The sequence below is a fragment of the Fistularia commersonii genome, chromosome 12 (assembly GCF_037954325.1).
Source record: "Fistularia commersonii isolate RoL2024-O1a breed Wild chromosome 12, RoL_Fcom_v1.0, whole genome shotgun sequence".
Taxonomy (NCBI): Eukaryota; Metazoa; Chordata; class Actinopteri; order Syngnathiformes; family Fistulariidae; genus Fistularia; species Fistularia commersonii.
This window is the reverse complement of record NC_141295.1, coordinates 7,893,596-7,912,847: the sequence shown is the minus strand read 5'-3', so window position 1 is coordinate 7,912,847 and position 19,252 is coordinate 7,893,596. Positions and strand designations below refer to the sequence as shown.

The window sequence follows — 19,252 nt, the reverse complement described above, 5'->3', positions numbered from 1 at the left end:
TCTGTATATACTCCTGCACTTCCTCATTCCACCACCAAGTCTCTTTATCTGCTTTCCTTCCAGATGACACTCCAAGTACTCTCCTACCTGTCTCCCTGATAACACTAGCTGTAGTCGTCCAATGATCTGGAAGATCTCCCTGATCACCCAGATCTTCCTCAACTCCTCCCTGAAAGCCATACAACACTCCTCCCTTTTCACCTTCCGCAACTTCGTCCTCTGCTCTTTCTTGTCCTCTTGATCTTCCTTGTCACCAGAGTGATCCTACAAACCAGCATCCTATGCTGTCTCGCTACACTCTCACCTACAGCTACTTTGCAGTCACTGATCTCTTTCAGGTTACGTCGTCTATACAAGATGTAGTCTACCTGCGTGTTTGTACCTCCGCTCTTTTAAGTTACCCTATGTTCTTATTTTTTATGGAAAAGGTCTTCACTACCGCCATTTCCATCCTTTTTGCAAAACATAGCATCATCTGTCCCTCTGCGTTCCTATCCTGTATACCAAATCTGCCCATCACTTCTTCATCCCCTCTATTGTCTGCGCCAACATGCCTATTGAAGTCTGGACCAATTACCACTCTCTCATCTCTGGGGATATTCTGCATCACTTCATCTAGCTCATTACAGTACTTCTCCTTCTCCTCCTTCCTCCTCCATTTCTCTTCTTGTCAGTACCATGATAGTACAACTTAAAGCCTCCCAAACTCCTAAGCCTCTGGTCTCACTACCTTTCCATCTGGTCTCCTGGACACACAGTATATCCACCTTCCTTCTCTGTGTCATGTCGACCAACTCTTTACATTTTCCTGTCTAGTCCCAATATTTAAAATCCCTTCTCTCAGTCCCAGACTCTTGGCTTTCTTCTTCTCTCTCTGCTTATGAACGCGCCTTCCTCCTCTCCTTTGACCTACAGTAGCCCAGTTTCCATTGGTTCCCTGTAGGTCATCGGTACCAATGACGGTCGTTATCAACCCGGGCCTCGACTGATCCGGTTTGGGCTGGTTGTTCTGATTGTTTTGTATGTTTGGTTTTGGGAAAAGTTTTACGCCGGATGCCCTTCCTGATGCAACCTCTCTGCATTTACTGTATTTGGGCTTAAGACTGGCTCAGGAAGACCTCGGCCTGTGCCGCCTTGAAGCTACTTTGAACGTGGCTGCTCTGATACTTTTCACATTTCTGATCTTCTCTGATGTGTGATCTTATATGTGTCTGTATTACAAATTGGACTTTTTGTATTTGTTTACATTTCATTCAAGCTCAATTTTTCCAGCACTACTGCTTGGTCATTAACAGACAACAAATCTAAATATTGCTAGGAATAATACAACCTCGGAACAACTCCATTCCTCAAGTTAAACAAAATGCTCAGAAGACATAATAAAATAAAATTAAGACGTCACTCTTCATGTTCTTTATTAATTGTGTTGCGCACAGATGTTTGTGTGTTTGTTTGGGACCGCATTAGCACCAATTTTTGGACAAACATAGTTTCTTGATTGTGTTTTCTAAAATCCCTTGCACACACTCTGAAAAAGCTCCATTGTATAGTCCTTAGAATTTGAATGGGGGGCCCACCACTTGAGAGGATGGAGAGAAGCATGAGAGCTTGTATGTCGGTCTAAACAGGTTTGAGAGATTTATGGACTGGTTGGAAACAGATTGCCAAACTATGTTTAATTTCTATGTGAAAGCATATCATGTCTGGTTGACTGGCATCTGAGAACAGAGGGCCTAATAGGGCTGATTCATAAGTCTAAGGGTGTTTGTGTATTTTGCTCTGAATGCTTGTGAACGAATTTATTTAAATACTAAAACGTCTGAAATGGCCTTCATGGGATTCTGTGACGGAAACCGTGTACTTTAATTCATGCTGCATTAGCAGTTAACTTGTTTGCCCCTTCCTCACTTTTATCCCCAAAAAACAACTTGTGCAAGAAGCGCCATTAGCTTGCAGCGGTGCGTGGCAACTAACGGACCGTGGGCTTTTACTTTACAAAAAAAAAAAAAAGCTGTTTCCGTCAATCACCCCAAGCCCCCTCCCCTCCTTTTCTTTCCACCTCTCTCTCTCTCTCTCTCTTTCTCTCCCGATCGCTTCGCTTGTGTAAGCGCTACCATAGAGTGACATTTATGCACAGCAGTCTTTTCCTTACGGTCAGCCGCGTATCGCTACTCTATCATCCACGTATCGCTACTCGATCGTCCACTTGCTGCCTAATCCACATTTTTAAAAGCACAAATAACGGAGCAAACACGCATAGCGGGAAAGAGGAGCAGGTTGCGGGAGGGGGGGAGAAATAGAGAAAACGATGAAGGGGGGGAGGGGGACGAATCATTCCGTGTGATCGCCCATGCTGCACTAGGGGAGAGTAAAGAAAGAAAGAAAGGAGATGGCACATCGCTTTTACGTCCAAACAGCTCGGGAGAGGCGCGTCACCGAGACCGGATTTACTAATCCCCTCCAAGAAGCATCACATCCAGCGTTCCTCCGTTAAACTACCTGCACGGCAGCGCCTCCGCTTCCAGAAAAGGGTGAGTGAATGGGAGGGTTCCCTATATTATAGATTCAAAACTCTGGAATAACCTGCTTTTAGTTTTTGAGTCAGTGTTAAAGTCATTGATGGGTGTTTGGATGCACTACGGATGTATTACGACGCCCTCCTTCTCGATAAGTTTTAAATGATGTCAATTACTGAGCACCACGAGTCACAGAAAGTTAATTTAGCACATTTATCAGATGTTTACACAATTTTCCAGCATGGTGTATGACTGTTTTGTAAGTTTATGATATTTAGAATTTTGACGGGACACTTTTAGAGAACATTTATTACAGCCGTTTGATCATGCAGGTTTTCAAAAGGGCTATCAAGTACAACGCCAATGCCTCCCTCACATATGTATATATATATTTTTTAACATATTTACATAAATTCTAGCCATTTTTATTTCAAAACAATAAAACAACGGGGGGGGGGGGGGGGGGGGGGCAACATACCCTACATCATTCTTTGGATAATTCCAGCGCCTCCTCGTGGCTTTAGGTAATTACACATATAAGTCAAGGTTCACCGGTTATTAGTCATATTATTATGTCCGAGGTTTAATTATTCAATCTTTCATAAATGATACACTGCATTATTTCTAGATTGAATAATATAGAAAATCTACACCTGATGTTGTAATTTTCAAATCCTCAAGTGCAGATTTAAGCCCCATTTTATATGTACCCAATTTCAATTTAAGCTATCAGTTACATTTTGGGGGAAAATATGAAGTAAAACATCTGCTCCATATTTTCTCCTTTGTCTAATACTATATCATGACTTAAGTCTCTCCTCACTGGTCTTCTCTTTGCATATCTTATCATTCAGGCAAAGAAAAAGGTGTGGATAGGGAATGTTTTAAAAGACTATTGAAATATAAAAAGACACAAGGCAAGAAAGAATACAGGGAGGATGAGGGACAGGGAGAAGAGAGAAAAAGATGCAATGGGATTCTTTTCTCTTCTCTGGCTCACAGCACATACATTAAGATGCTAATCCTCTTCTTTTTTGTCTCTTTATAATTCATTGCATTTGGTTCCTCTCTGCTCTTGTTCTCTGTCTTGCTTATTCTTGCACTTTCTCTCACTCTCCATTTCCCTTTTCCTGTCATTGGCTCCCCCCAGAGTACTGCTCTTGGCAAAAGGATTCCAACCCTAATTTTGTGGTATTTCAGATGATTAGGTTCAGAAATAGGACAGAAGCGCAGGAGTTTGAAGCAATTAGAGGATCTCTCTGTTGAGATTCATGGGACTGATTAGTTATGCTACTATCCTCTTTATTGCACTACTATATTAACACACAAACAAACAGCTGGTGTTTATTTGTAAGGACTGACTTGTGTTGTGCTTTTGAACGGGATGCTGCTGGTGTCTGTCTGCGCGGTTGCATGTGTGTGTGTGTACGTGCGTGTGTGTGCACTTGAGTGCGACAGAGGTTAGATAAGCCCCAAGGATACATGTTGTTTTCAATCAGATCTGTTGCTGCCAGATGTGCCCTCAAATTCCCCAGTGTGGCACAACCTATGCGCCCATGATCAAACATGCAAAGAACTTTTGAATTCTATTCATCAGTGCCCATCGAATTCACTCTTTCTATTTGTCCCCTTTTTTTTGCAGACACTAAGCATTACTTGCTCCATCTCTACATGTGATTCAACAGCAAAGATCTTAAGGAAAAACCCCAGGCACCTCTGCTCATGAAGATCTTTTTTCCCCCGAAGTCCAGCACAGCCTTCTACCCCCTGCCATGGTGACATGACGCACCCCTGAGTGGTTCCTGTCTTGTAAACATAGGCAATCTCTTGTGCTGCTCAAACCCACAGTCTGGTCACACATTCAGTAGGTTTTAGCCAACTGAAGAAGATATCACCCACGCACACTCAGCTTCTTCATAATGACAGTGGCTGTGCGATTCCGTCGACACTTACGTAGGCTTTTGGTCCTGCTGGCCTCCTGCTGTCTCCTCTCTCTCCTTCTATCAGCCTACTTTCTGTTTACAAACTCATCACCTGCCATGCAACTCGGACAATCCCCTGAGCCCGCCTGCTCCCAGCCGCTATCCATGTCCTCGTATCGACACCTTCCATACCCGTATCCCCCTAATCCTCCTGACATACATGTCCCCACTGACCCTATAGTGCTCGTCCTAGTGGAGTCCCAGTACTCTCAACTGGGTCAGGACATAGTGGCTATATTGGAGTCAGCACACTTCCAGTTTCGCATGGAAATTGCCTCAGGAAAGGGTGACCTGCCCCCACTCACAGAAAAGGGCCGTGGACGATATTCACTGATAATTTATGAAAATCTATTGAAGTATGCACATGCAGACACATGGAATAGACAGCTGTTGCACCAATACTGTACCGAGTACAGAGTGGGTATCATAGGGTTTTACCGCTCCACTGAGAACTCTCCTCCTCTCCTCAAGCTCAGAGGCTTCCCACTGATACTTCGGACCAACCAGGTGCTGTGGGACTGCTGTGTGGTGTCTAGCTCTCCTATCCTCCACCTGACCAAGCCTGGTACAGATCTAGGGTCCCTACCTGGAGAGGAATGGACCTCATTTTCCTCAAATCACTCCACGTACCAGGCCGTGCTGCATGCACGAGCCAAAGAGGGAGCTGGGGCAGGCAGTGGTGATAGCTCAGGCCCTGGCTTCAGTCTAGGCCTGCAAGCCACTGTTGTACAGGACATGGGACTTTATGATGGGGTAAAGAGGGTGTTTTTTGGTCAGGGACTTGCCTACTGGTTGCACAGACTCATCCTGGTTGACACCATCTCCTACCTCACAGACAGGAAGCTTACTTTGGGTCTGGACCGGCACATACTTGTGGATATAGATGACATTTTTGTTGGAAAAGAAGGGACACGCATGAACACCAAGGATGTGAAGGTATTTGGAGTGATTGGAGTGTGTGATAATGTGGCTTAGAGAGAGGGAATAATTTAATGGTATGTAGAGGATGAATTCTTGCCTGCCAGTCGTTTTAGATTAGTCTTTTATACCGCTCCATACCTAAAAGCAATAAGTGATCGCTGTGAAGTACAAGTTAAGACAAAAATTTGAAACATTTTAGAAGTCTATCGTTGTGGAAATTTTATATGAGAACAATATAACATGGCTTTTTGAGTGTGTGTGTTTGCATTTGTGTTTGTGTTTCTGTGTTTTTTTTTTTTGTTAAGCATATGTATTGGGGTACAACTAGAGGGTGTTTATTGTAAATGGGACTTTTGCCAGCAGTAAAGGACGCATTTAAGGGAAAGAAAGAAAGAGGGCGTGAAAATGAGAGACTGAATGAGCCAGAGAAAAGCTGAATGGCATTTATTCCTCTTTTCCCACGTTCCTTCATTTAGGCAAACTAGCGGAGAATCAGCCATGCAACCTGCCTCTCCAGACAACAATTGTTTTAATACTTATTCTTGCATGAGCAAGCCCACACACATACACACAAGTGTACAAAAAAAACTGAGACTTTTCACATACTTAGGTACCCAATTTTATTTTTAAGAGCTTGATATCTCAAAGTAGTGAGAAAGTGTTGCTGCATTGTTTGAAATATGTTGTCACATTCTCTCACAGCTTCCCTTCTCAAGGGTTTTCCACAGAAATAAATTGCATTTGGTGGTTATCACATTGGAGAGTGTTTTTGTTTGTAGGTCTTTTAAGGCTGATGAGATATTTGGTGACCTGCTCTGATGTTGACCATAAGTCCCTGCGTATCTTATTGCAGCTGCACGATATACACCACAGTAAAGTATATATGTATCAGGTGATTTCTGAAAATCAGTTTTAGATGACAATGTCACATTCAGTCGTTGGCTGACAACTGTCCCTTCCAGAACTATGAAAAATAAAAATATTGAGCCACCTGTATGCTGCTGAAGCTAAGGGAAGCGATAAGAGCATGAGCAGAATGAGTGGGCGGTGCATTGCAGAAGAATTCTATTCGTGAATATAAAAATGATACTTGTATCCAAAAAAAAGACTGAAGTGCGCATATTCAGGCACACAGTTTCATACACCGTATACTCTCAGAGCCATGCCAAGATAGATAGACCTTCACCAAATTAGCCAAAAGGCTCTGACTGGTTGGAGTTTTTATGTTAGGCCTGCCTGACTCTTCAGCTTTGGAGCATAAATATACATGAGGATGAACCCATACCACAACAGAATGACATGGAAATAGGGATGGAGGAAGAGAACGAGCAGGGGAGGATAGATGGAGATAGAGACAAATGGGCATGAAAAAAAAAAGATGTTATTTCAAACTACAAAACTCCGATCATGTTTTGTTTCTTCTTTTCTTCTTTAAGAGAGTTCACAATTACAGAGAACAAGATTGGGTGAAAAAAAGAAGGGAAAGTGTTGGAGAAAGGGAGGGAGAAGGTGCCTTGAGGAAGATCTTACAGCTAAGTTCAGTTTCAGTCGGACAAAATTCTGAAGGCCGAAGGGGAAGCAGGCATATGGTGGAGGGGGAGGAGTCGGTATGCACATTTCATGTAGATTCAGGATCATAAGATGATGCACATAATCCAGTTAAGCTATAAATTTAATTTCATAATGCCCTACTGCTTTGTCTTAGATCAATGATTGCTTATTTTTTTAATCACGCTCGTGGGCTTTACATTTGTTGATAAATATTGTTTTTTCTCTATCTCCAGAAAAATGTAACGGAAAAAAGAGGGCCATACACTTAGCTTTTACTGAATCAGACAACCGAGAAAATGTGTCCTTAACCATTTTTATAATATGAATACTTTATATTGATATCACAATTTAGAATCAAACTTGTGAAACTTGTGTGGTGCAATGGAATAAATACTATAGGAAATTTGGTCCAAACAAAATTAAAGATGTTCAAAATAGTGCAAAAATTGAATAGTTCAAAGTAACTATTATTTTCACTCCTTCAATACAAATGATCTAAAATGTTCTATTTATGAGTACTGTTAAATAATTTTATGCCAAGCACTTATCCTTCGAAAGTTATACAGAAGTTAAATTTATCTTTATAAATATAGAAGACACAAATTAAGAGCTTGTTACTCTTCTCACATTACCAGTCCTGCAATAGATTAGTAGATTATGCTTGACATAGCTTCAGAATTCTGTGGATTTTTGATTTGCAGTACAGGAGTTACAAATCCCCTCTGACATGTAGCATTTTTGAAATAAACTAAGAAACTAGTTGTAAACAGAATTTATCTTTAATACCCCAGTCATCTTATCTCAGAGTATTATCCTCATATCTATATTTTGTCAGCTTAGCCATTGGGTGTGTCTGGTTAATAACATTTATTTAACAAAATTCAAGAATTTGAAAAAAAAACTAGTCAGCACATTGACAGCACAAAGATTTTATAATAAACAAAATTTCTAAATTTTATTTTAGTCATAAGGCTTTCTTTTAAACCCATAGGAGGATGTCTCCAGATCAAGGCAGTAGATGGTGTGAGTAAGTGTAAAACAAGGATCAAGAATTTGGATGTTCATTCAAAGACACACAGAAGTCTTTGATTTTATCAAGGACTTCAAACATACTGCAGAAAACTAAATGTTCACATCTGAAATTGCCTAAAAGAATATGCAATTTATAATGCAATCATACCTACAGTCAATCTTTAGACCCAGTTAACTATGATTCTAATTTCACACCTAAGTAAATGGAACTTGGAGCTCACTCCAAATTCATTTGTCACTTTGTCAAAGACATAAACAGTAGGGAAGAGGCCTGGAAACATTTTTAGAGGCGAGGAAAGCTTCAGAAAAAAATAGAAAATAGAAAAATAGAGTCCTTGATAAGTAATCTCAGATGTCAAGTTTAAGTGCCTTTTTTATTGTTAATGTTCTTAATGCAGATGCTGCTGGTTTCAGTAATAAGATGTGAGGAGATGAAAAGCAACAGAGACAAACAGGAAATTTCAGTGAGAATGATTGACATTGCTACCTCAATATGTATATGAAATGAATATTATGTATTTCTTTTTTTAACTTAAATTCTTATTTAGTTTTTCTCTACATCAATATGACAGGTACATATACCATATGAGATGACATGATCATGTCATTACATGAACTAGTGACAGAAATATCCGAGGTGAGAAAAAAAAGGGGGGGGTTATTTTAAAAATAAAAAAATAAAAAAAAGAATCCACTCCACACAGGTAGGCTAAAAGGATATGGTGCTTGTGTCATAATGCAGGGCTTTGTGGAATGTGCAGTTTGAAAACTGCTATGATGGCATCAAAAACCTTCAAAAATAAACTTAGTTTAGGGCAAAGCCAAAATATATGTGTGTGGTTAGCAATATCTTTGCCACAATTCCACAATTTACCACAAGAACTACGCACTGGCCCTATCTTAGCTATTATTTCTGGTGTTCTGAAATGCATAATAATTACTTTCCACCTGAATTTCCTCCAGGAGTTTGAATTTGTGGTCTAGTGTGCCCTAATGCATATTACCTCCCAGGTGTACATTGAAATGTCAATGTTCATTTCTGCCTCCCATCTCTGTTTTATCTGTTGGGAGTTATGTATATTCGTAGATAAATATATATTATACAGCCTACTGATTTTTTTCCCTATTGCTTATTAGTGCTATTATGAACCTTTCTATGGAAGTGGGTCTTATAAGTTTTTCCCATTCCTTGTGCGTTGTCAGGAAAGATCTTAACTGTAGATATCTAAAAAAATCTGTCTCCGGGAGACCACATTCCTTTGTCAGCTGTTCTAATGTTTAAAGATTATCATCCAGATTAGACTATATTCTGATCATTTTTCTAAAACCAGTGTCTAAAATGTCAGGGGTAGAGGTCTTCATAAGTCCAATATTTGTTAGTGATGAGAGTAGTTTTGGTAGTGGATAGGCTGACTGTATTTTATTCCAAATGTTTTACTTGGTTTTGTTCCAGGCTGCCATTTCAGTTACAGGGACGTCGAGGGTAAGATTTCGAGGGACTTTTTGCACCTGCTTTTTTCAACATGAGGCCATTGTGTTGATGTATCGTGCTGAATCGGTGCAAACATTGGCTTGATTGTACAGCCCAGAAATAATATTTCAGGTTTGGGAATTTGAGACCTCCATCTGACGTGAATGATTGTGAAGTTTCAAGTCTAACTCCAGGGCACTAATTTTCCCAGATAAATTTTGATCATTTATTGAGGTGATCAAATGTTGGTTCAGGAATTTATACCGGTAGCATCTGAAATAAATAAAGCAATCTGGGCAGCACATTCATACGGATACTTTCTACTCATCTCTGTAGGGTGAGTGGGAGTGGGAATCTTCTTTCCAGGTCACTACTAATGTTCTGAATTATTTTATTGTAGTTTACATTATAGAGGTTATGTAGAGCTGAGGGAATGTAGAAGCCTACATACTGTAATTAATACCTTCTTTGGGCCATCTGAATCTACTCTGTAGCTTAACTGTTTCTGAGACCAGATCATTTACATTTATAGTCTCCATTTTATCTATATTTACCTTACATCCAGAATAATACCCATACCTATGAGCTCCTTTAGACATGGGATTATTGAGCTGGGTTCTGTTAAATATAGTAGAACATCATCTGCGTACTGCAAAATTTTGTGTTCTTCTTGATTTTTTACGATTCTTTATGTTGTTATTGTCTCTAATGAGCTGGGCCAGCGGTTCAATACTGATAGCAAACAGCAGGTGTGATAAGGAGCAGCCTTGTCTGCATCCTTGTTGTAGTGCAGTGGTTCTTAACCTTGTTGGAGGTACTGAACCCCACCTGTTTTACATGCGCATTCACCAAACCCTTCTTTATTGGATCGAGGATCGTTTCGTTGATGGGTACAAAGAACAGGCAGAGTAGCCTTTTCATCGAATCTGGCTCCCTTCACCTTGAATTCAGCAAGCGCTATGTTCTTGTAGTTCCCATCTCCATGCAGCTTAAGGAAGCCTTCCCTTAGTTTTGCCGGTGCTGGACTAGAATTGCTCATCTTGTCTTTGCAAATCATGCAGTTAGGACATCGATTCCAATCACGTTCCGTCATACATGTGAATCCGTATTGTACGTATTCTTCTGACCGCTTTCTTTTTTTGCCCGACATAATTAGTATGAAGGGATTAAAATATTAAGAAAGAAATCACATGACATACCATCACGACAGTCACAAGTAACTACAACTGAGCGCGCCAAAATCCCCGCAGCACGGATAGGCCAAGCAATGTAGCGTGATCACCTGCAGCCAGTGATGTCATCACCAATGTGTGTCTTGACCTCCGCCGAACCTCTGAGACTGACTCACCGAACCCCTGGGGTTCGATCGAACCCAGGTTAAGAACCACTGTTCTAGTGTAAATCTCTCTGATCTTTATCCATTAACCTTGTGGGGATAACTAAAGTTTTTGAATCCAAGTTATGAAATTAGGGCCAAATCTAAATTGTTTTAGTGTTTGAAATTAGTATTGCCATGATACCCGATCAAATGCTTTTTGGGCATCGATAGATATGATTATTGAGTCTGATTATTTTTTTTTTTGATGAGATATTATATTTTATAGACGCCACACATTATCTACAGAAGACCATCCAGTGATAAAGCCTGTTTGATCAGGGTGTATGATCTGGGTAATTGGCTTATTTTCCCTTCTAGATAGTATTGCAGTTAGTATACTTTTATTAGTAATGATATTGGCCTATAAAACTGACATTCAGTAGGGTCTTTACCCTCTTTATGAATTACAACTATTGTTGCCTCATTCCAAGATGGTGTCATCGTTTTATAATCTAGGGCATATCTGTGTGCATTTAGTAATGGGGTGCTAGATGGTCTATAGAAGTTTTATAAAATTCATTGACTTTTGCATGTGGACCTGAACTTTTGTTATTCTGAAGTGATGAAATAACTTGCTTAGTTTCCAGTTCAGCAATATGCTTATCTAACTCCTTAGCTGTTGAGACTATCAGTTCACTTAGTTTTATGCTTTAAGGTACTCTGCGAGTTTTGCATTACCACTACATGTGTCTGCATTCTTGTACAATGATATGTAAAACCCTGAAAATGCCTCTACTATTTCGTTTGGGTTTGTGGCAATATATACTTACTATTTAATATTATATATATTATTCATATATATTATATACTATGCTGATTTTACTTTCTTTACTATGTCGAAGGATTGTTGCTATCTCGTCTGAATGCTAACAATTTGCTTGCCTTGTTTCCATATTCATAATATTTTTGGTTAGTAAATCTTAAGCTTCCCTCATTTTATCCAATAGTAAGCTGTTTAGTTGTCTACAAGTTGTATTTGAAACATTTGTAACCTTAATTGTTGCAGATTGTTTATGTTTATGTTCTAACTCTCTTATTTTATCTTACAATTCTCGCTGTTTGGCCTCCCTTGCTCTTTTCCTTGCAGTTGTAAAGGGAATAATTCGGCCTCTAATACAGTGGGGTAAAAAAGAATTTAGTCAGCCACCAATTGTCCAAGTTCTTCCACTTAAGATGATAGAGACCTGTAATTTACATCAAAGGTAAACTTCAACTATGAGAGACTGAATGCGAAAAATTATACAGAAAATCAGAGTCTGATTTTAAAGGAATTTATTTGCAAATGATGGTGCAAAATAAGTGTTTGGTCAAGAACAAAAGTTCATCTCAATACTTTGTTATTTACCCTTTGTTAGCAACGACAGAGGTCAAATGTTTTATTTAAATCTTCACAAGGTTTTCACACACTGTTGCTGGTATTTTGGCCCATTCCTCCATGCAGATCTCCTCTAGAGCAGTGATGTTTTGGGGCTGTCGCTGGGCAACATGGACTTTCAACTCCCTCCAAAGATTTTCTATGAGGTTGAGATCTGGAGACCGTCAAGGCCACTCCAGGACCTTGAAATGCTTCTTATGAAGCCACTCCTTTGTTGCCCAGGTGGTGGGTTGGGATCATTGTCATGGTGAAAGACCCAGTCATGTTTCATCTTCAATGCCCTTGCTGATGGAAGGAGGTTTTCATTCAAAAGCTCACGATACATGGCCCCATTCGTCCTTTCCCTTACACGGATCAGTCGTCCTGGTCCCTTTGCAGAAAAACAGCCCCAAAGCATGATGTTTCGACCCCTATGCTTCACAGTAGGTATGGTGTTATTTGAATGCAACTCAGCATTCTTTCTCCTCCAAACACAACAAGTTGAATTTTTACCAAAAACTTCTATTTTGGCTTCATCTGACCATAGAACATTCTGGATCATCCAAATGGTCTCTAGCAAACTTTCAGACAGGCTTTGACATGTAATGGCTGTAGCAGAGGGACATATCTGGCACTGGAGGACTTGAGTACCTGGCGGCGTAGTGTGTTATGAATGGCAGCCTATTACTTTGGTCCCAGCTCTCTGCAGGCCATTCACTAGGTTCCCCCATGTGGTTCTGGGACTTTTGCTCACCGTTCTTATGATAATTTTGACCCCACGGGGTGAGATCTTGCATGGAGCCCCAGATCGAGGGAGATTATCAGTTGTCTTGTATGTCTTCCATTTTCTCATAATTGCTCCAACAGTTGATTTCTTCACACCAATTGCAGACCTATTGCAAACTCAGTCTTCCCAGCCTGGTGCAGGTGTACAATTTTGTTTCTGGTGTCCTTTGACAGCTCTTCGGTCATGGCCATAGCGGAGTTTGGAGCGTGACTGAGGTTGTGGACAGGTGTCTCTTATACTGATAACCAGTTCAAACAGGTGTCATTAATACAGATAACATGTGGAGGACAGAGGATCTTCTTATAGAACGGACGCCTTGGCACAGGAGGTAAAGCAATCGTCTTTGGAACTGAACATTCCTGGTGCAATTCCCGGCTCCTCCTGGTGTGTTGAAGTGTTGTTTATCGAGACACTGAACCTCTAACTGTTCTGCTGACGGACAGCTGGCTACTGTTCATTGTTCATCCATTATGGGTTAATTTCAGAGAATGATTTTCCACATGAGGCATTAATAAAGGACAAATTATTATTATTTAGAAGAAGTTGAAGGTCTTTGAAAGCCAGAAATCTTGCTTGTTTGTCGGTGATCAAATACTTATTTTGCCAATTACCAATTGATTGATAAAATCTTCAATGTGATTTCCTGGATTCTTTCCCCCCATTCTGTCTCTTATAATTGAAGTACACCTATGATAAAAATAACAGGTCTCTCATCTTTTTAAGTGGGAGAACTTAAGAAGACTGACTAAATACTTTTTTGCCCCACTTTAGAGGGTGACTGTCCATCCATTTGCTGGGACATTACACAGTTGAAATCTCCCCCCATCGTCAGTAAGCCAGTACTGTACTTCAGTACTGTGTTGAACGTGTCTTAATAAATCTGTTTATTAAGCTCATCTTCATTTAGAGCACATTTATTGAAGACACTTCTATCCCATTAATTAATCCATTCACTAAGATATATCTCCCCGCTGTATCTTTATACAACAAGGTTTTTGTGAAATGAATTTGCCTACGTATAAGTATGGAGGCATTTTTCTTTCTCTCCCCTTTCTTTCTTCTTTCTCTACCTGAGCGGTGAAAAGAATAGTACACTTTATCTGCCCATGATTTTAATTTCTAATGTTCTGCATCAGATAGGTGGGATTCTTGTAGGAATGCTATCTGGCAGTTAACTTGTCTCAGCTGGTGCAATATTTTCTTTTTTTAATTGGGTTATGAAGACGCTTAACTTTATACAGTAGCTCGTGAATTTGAATGTATTAATGGTCAGAGTTTAGCTAAACTATATTTGTCCAATACTGAAAGCAAGGGAGGAGAGACAGGAGGCAAAGACAGTTATACCATATGTATCATGTCCTATTCTGAAGGTTTTTGGTAGTGGGACCAGACAGTATAACCGGACAGAGTGGAGTAAACAAAAACAATTGCTATAGCTATACCAGGGATTTTTAGCTTTGATAAATAAAAATTAAAATGTACCTGACAATAGGAAATAGTCACAACGTTCTCATGTTTAACACAGGATCCCTGGGGAGCAGAAGGATCAAATCAAAAAGATACAAAACCAACTAAGACTATCATTAACAAACATTACCGACAGTACCAACGGTAATGAAACATAAGAAGCCTCTCGGATTAGGGGTGGAGTGACGAATTCACTTCAAGAAGTGACAAGACAAGAAGATTTTGACAAGAATTACTAATGATAGTTGGGACCTTGTCCCTAGCTGCCAAACAACCAGCAAAAGTGCACAGTCTAGATTGAAGTTAACTGTGCTTAAGTGTGCTGAGACAAAGAAATAGAAATTAGATAGAAAGAAAGTAGTCATCATTCAATCTCCCGTAGAGCCAACTTATGAAGCTCTATCAAATCAAACAGCTCTTTATAGTCACTATGCTTCTAGTGTGTTCATAAAACTTAACAAAACAAAACAGGAAAGACTGTTATATCTCCTCTCATAGTATTTACTTTAGAAATGAGGGTAGCAAGTAATAGGGGTGGGAGCCATAAAATGTCATAACTTACCTGGCTCAAGCAGTATATTAGATTAGCTTATGTTAATAAGTGGATAATAGTTTGCACCGCCTGCTGTCCCACCTGCTGTGGTTTCACATATGAAACAGGATTGATACATTGATACATAGCAAAAATATGAAAGCATAATTAAGACAACTTGTAATACAAAAGTCTCCAGTCATGGTCATTACCAGTTCTTTCTATTTTGTTTCTTACAGGTAGGGATACGCTTAGCTTTTCAACTCTGTCAGGCTCTTCTGAGAGAAAGGTATTGACATACTCCATGGCCTTTTGGGGGCCCACAAATTTCTTATCTTCACCCTGATATGATAACCGGAGTCTCGCTGGGTAGAGGAGACCGTAGCAGATATCTTTCCGACCTTGTAGTGGTTTTTGTACATCTGTAAATGCAGCTCTCGCCTTAGCTACACTGGCGATGTAGTCAGGGAAGAAATTATTATTTTCACCTGTGCAGAGAGTTCTTTGCTAAAAAACGCTCTGGTAAGTAGGAATAAAGCAAGTAAATTGATACCTAGTCCCCCCCCTATGTAAGTGCATTGACAACCCAGTAAAAGCCTTTTTCAAATGTAATAGAATTTAAGCAGATATCTACATGGTGATTTTTGACTTATCGGCTCCAGCAGCCCCCGTAACCCTGAGTGCACGGTAAGCGGCAGACAATAGATGGATGAATGGATGGATGGATGGATGGATGGATGGATGGATGGATGGATGGATGGATGACTTTATTATCACCCTACTAGGTTATTATCCTACTTTGTTTTTTCATTAAATCAGCCATGTTTGGTTAGACTAGCCAACGGCAGAAAATACCTTCAATGTGCAAATACTTTTGAACAAGATGGTTATGTGAAATGTCAGATGTTAAGTTGACTGACATGAATTTGTCAAGTGACACTGGAAGTGAGACAAAAATGGGAAGAGTAAGCAAAGGAAGAGTGGAAGTGACATGTGGTGTGTTCTTTCTTCTCATCGTGAATAGACATACGTGACCCACTTAAATGTGCTGGTCGAGTATTCATATTACGTGCATGAATGGACACACACACACAAACAAACAAAAATGCTTCTGTGGGAAGTTTAGAACTTCTAACAGAATTTAACATCAGAAAAAGTTCAATTTAATTTTTTCCAAAAATTCCACCTGGCCTCCAAATAAAAATAAAATAAACAACAAAATGATATATTATCTATTTTTTCTGTTTTCTATTTATATGTTATAAGTTATAATCTGTAAAAGTTTAAAAAGAAAACAAGAAAAAAGTGAATAAAAAACAAACAATGAAAATATTTCAAATATAAGAATGACAGAATGAGGATATGGCGAAGAGCAGGGCTGGTGTAAAATATTTGTGAATGATGTCAATGATTGCTTTCTGTCCAGATGCCTGTCTCATATCTGTTTGAACCCACACATCTCGCTGGCAACTCTTCCAGAACTTTCCATGCACACATGCAAATACATGCAGATACTCACACTCACTGTAGGTTTTGCATGCACATAAACTAGAAACAACTGGTAATGCTTCTGACACCAACAGTGTGAGGTATGGAGCTGGGCATGAAAATAAGGGCTATCACTAACTGCTGATCCTAGTGTGTGTTTACTTTTCTCACTTGGATTGTCAAGATCTCTCAAATTCTTTACACTACTCCTTACTGCTGAAGCAAATCCATCCTTAATGCTTTTATGGCCCATTCAACTGGCCATAAAATGGGCAATAGACCATTGATCCTTAAGAAAACAACTGGAATTGTTGCTCAGAATAAAAAAAAAACATGTTTTTCATTTTAGCTTGTATCTTGTTTTATTTTTTGGCCTAACTTGTAGTTTGTCCTCTACCCCTTATAATAATCCAGAGGAAACCACTTTGTCTTTGGGAAATTTCTTATGATAGATGACCTTGTTTAATTTCAAATCATCACTTTCCCAAACAGGTTTTTCAGTGGTTTATCTGTTGATTTCAAAACGTCTTAGATTATTTATAACGCTCATCCTGCAGTGTCAGTGGGGGTTACTGGAGCTGGAGCTTATCCCAGCTGTCATTGGACGAGAAGTTTCAGTTGCTAGTCAGCCAAAGGGCCACATATGGAAACTTACAATCATTTACTCTCTCATTTCCTCATCTGGGAAGTTAAGGTTTTCCAATTAACCTACTGCATGTTTTGGACTGTGGGAAGCAACTGAGATACCCAGAGAAAACCCATGAGGCCTAATCGCTAACCACTGTGCCATCATACTACCTTTGTGATTTTTTTACTTTTTCACTTCTTAATAATTGTTAAAGAATTCTTCTTCTCCTTTCGGCTTTTCCCGTCAGGGTTCAACACAGCGAACCAACCTTCTCCTTCTTCTAACCGTATTCTCTGTATACGTTGATCAGCTCTTCAAAGTACTCTTTCCATCTTCCCATTACTCTTCTAGCATCTGGCAGTACATTTCCCTCTCTGTCCTTAATCAACCTGGACCTTTTGTACATCCTTTCTATTGTTATTTCTCGGTTTCGCCAACCTGTGTAGATCATTCTCTCCCTCCTTACTGTCCAACTAAGCATAGAAGTCATCGTACGCCCTTTGTTTTGTCTTTTCTACCTCTATCTTTATCTTACGTTGTATCTCCCTGTACTCCTGTCTGTTCTCTTTAGTCCTCTCAGTGTCCCATCTCTTTTTTGCTAACCGGTTTCTCTGTATACACTCCTGCACTTCCTCATTCCACCACCAAGTCTCCTTGTCTACTTTCTGCCAAGATGACACACCAAGTACTCTCCTACCTGTCTCCCTGATAACACTAGCTGTAGCTGTCCATTCATTTGGAAGCTCTCCCTGACCACCCAGATCCTTTCTCAACTCCTCCCTGAAAGGCATACAACACTCATCCCTTTTCAGCTTCCACCACTTTGTCCTCTGCTCTGCCTTTGTCTTCCTGATCTTCCTTGTCACCAGATTGATCTTACAAACCAGCATCCTATGCTGTCTCGCTACACTCTCACCTACAACTACTTTGCAGTCACTGATCTCTTTCAAGTTACCTCGTTTATACAAGATGTAGTCTACCTGCGTGCTCCTACCTCCACTCTTATAAGTTACCCTATGTTCCTGTCTTTTCTGGAAAATTGTTCACTACAGCCATTTTCATCGTTTTGCAAAATCTACCAGCACCTGTCCCTTTGCATTCCTATCCTGTATTCCAAATCTGCCCATTTTGTCTTCATCCCCTCTATTGCCTGCACCAACATGCCCATTGAAGTCTGGACCAGTTACCACTCTCTCATGGCTGGGGATATTCTGCATCACTTCATCCAGCTCATTTCAGAACTTCTCCTTCTCCTCTAACTCACATCCCACCTGTGGGGCATAGCCACTAACAACACTGAGCATCACACCTTCAATTTCCAATTTCAGACTCATAAGTCTATCTGACATTTTTTTTCACCTCCAGATAATTCCTAACAAACTCCTACTTCAAGATAATTCCTATTCCATTTCTCTTCTTGTCAGTATCATGATAGTACAACTTAAAGCCTGCTCTTAAACTACTAGCCTACCCTTCCACCTGGTCTCCTGGACAAACAGTATTCTACCTTCCTTCTCTTCATCATGTCAACCAACTCCCTACCTTTTCCTGTCATAGTCCCAATATTCAAAGTCCCTACTCTCAGTCCCAGACACTTGCCTTTCCTCTTCTCTCTTTGCTTCCAAACATGCTTTCCTCATCTCCTTCTTTGGCCAACAGTAGCCCAGTTTCCATTGGTACCGATGACCCACAGGGTGCACAGGTTCTTCTCTAGTCAGAATACGCACATTTCTGTCGTTGAATGAATGGTCCTTATCCTTCACGTGTATGTGGGCCGCAAACTCTTGTCCTGAAGTGGTGGCTCTCCTATTTTGGGCCATCTGTTTGTGCAGAGGTTGTTTGGTCTCTCAAGACCACATCTTCTATCTTGTGCCTGGGTGTTTTGTTCTTGGGGTGGACCAGCTTTTGCCTCAGGCTGTTGTGGTGTTTGAAATGTACGGTGTTTCCTAAACACCCTTTGGAGTTTCTTCGAAACACCAGTAAAATATGGTATGATGATGTTCTTTCGTTTGTTGTTTGCTGTCTTTTTCCTGTTCTATGTTCCTGCATCTGGTGGTTTCTGAATTGGCAAAGGCCAGGAGAGCCACCACTTCAGGACAGGACTCCTTGCATTTATATTCGGTAACTCCCAATAGGTCATTAGAA

The 19,252-nt window shown here is 40.1% G+C and overlaps 1 protein-coding gene across 3 annotated transcripts in view; it reads left to right on the top strand.

Annotated features, from left to right (window-relative positions):
• The first annotated feature begins 2,334 nt into the window (after positions 1-2,334).
• ndst3 (N-deacetylase/N-sulfotransferase (heparan glucosaminyl) 3) overlaps positions 2,335-19,252 on the top strand; it is a 53,732-nt gene continuing 36,814 nt past the window's right edge. For all 3 annotated transcript variants that reach the window (XM_086156796.1, XM_086156794.1, XM_086156795.1), the window contains exons 1-2: positions 2,335-2,531; positions 4,159-5,434. In XM_086156796.1, coding sequence (XP_086012922.1) covers positions 4,436-5,434 — 999 coding nt within the window. In that variant the 5' untranslated portion in view covers positions 2,335-2,531; positions 4,159-4,435. The remainder of the gene's footprint in view (positions 2,532-4,158; positions 5,435-19,252) is intronic.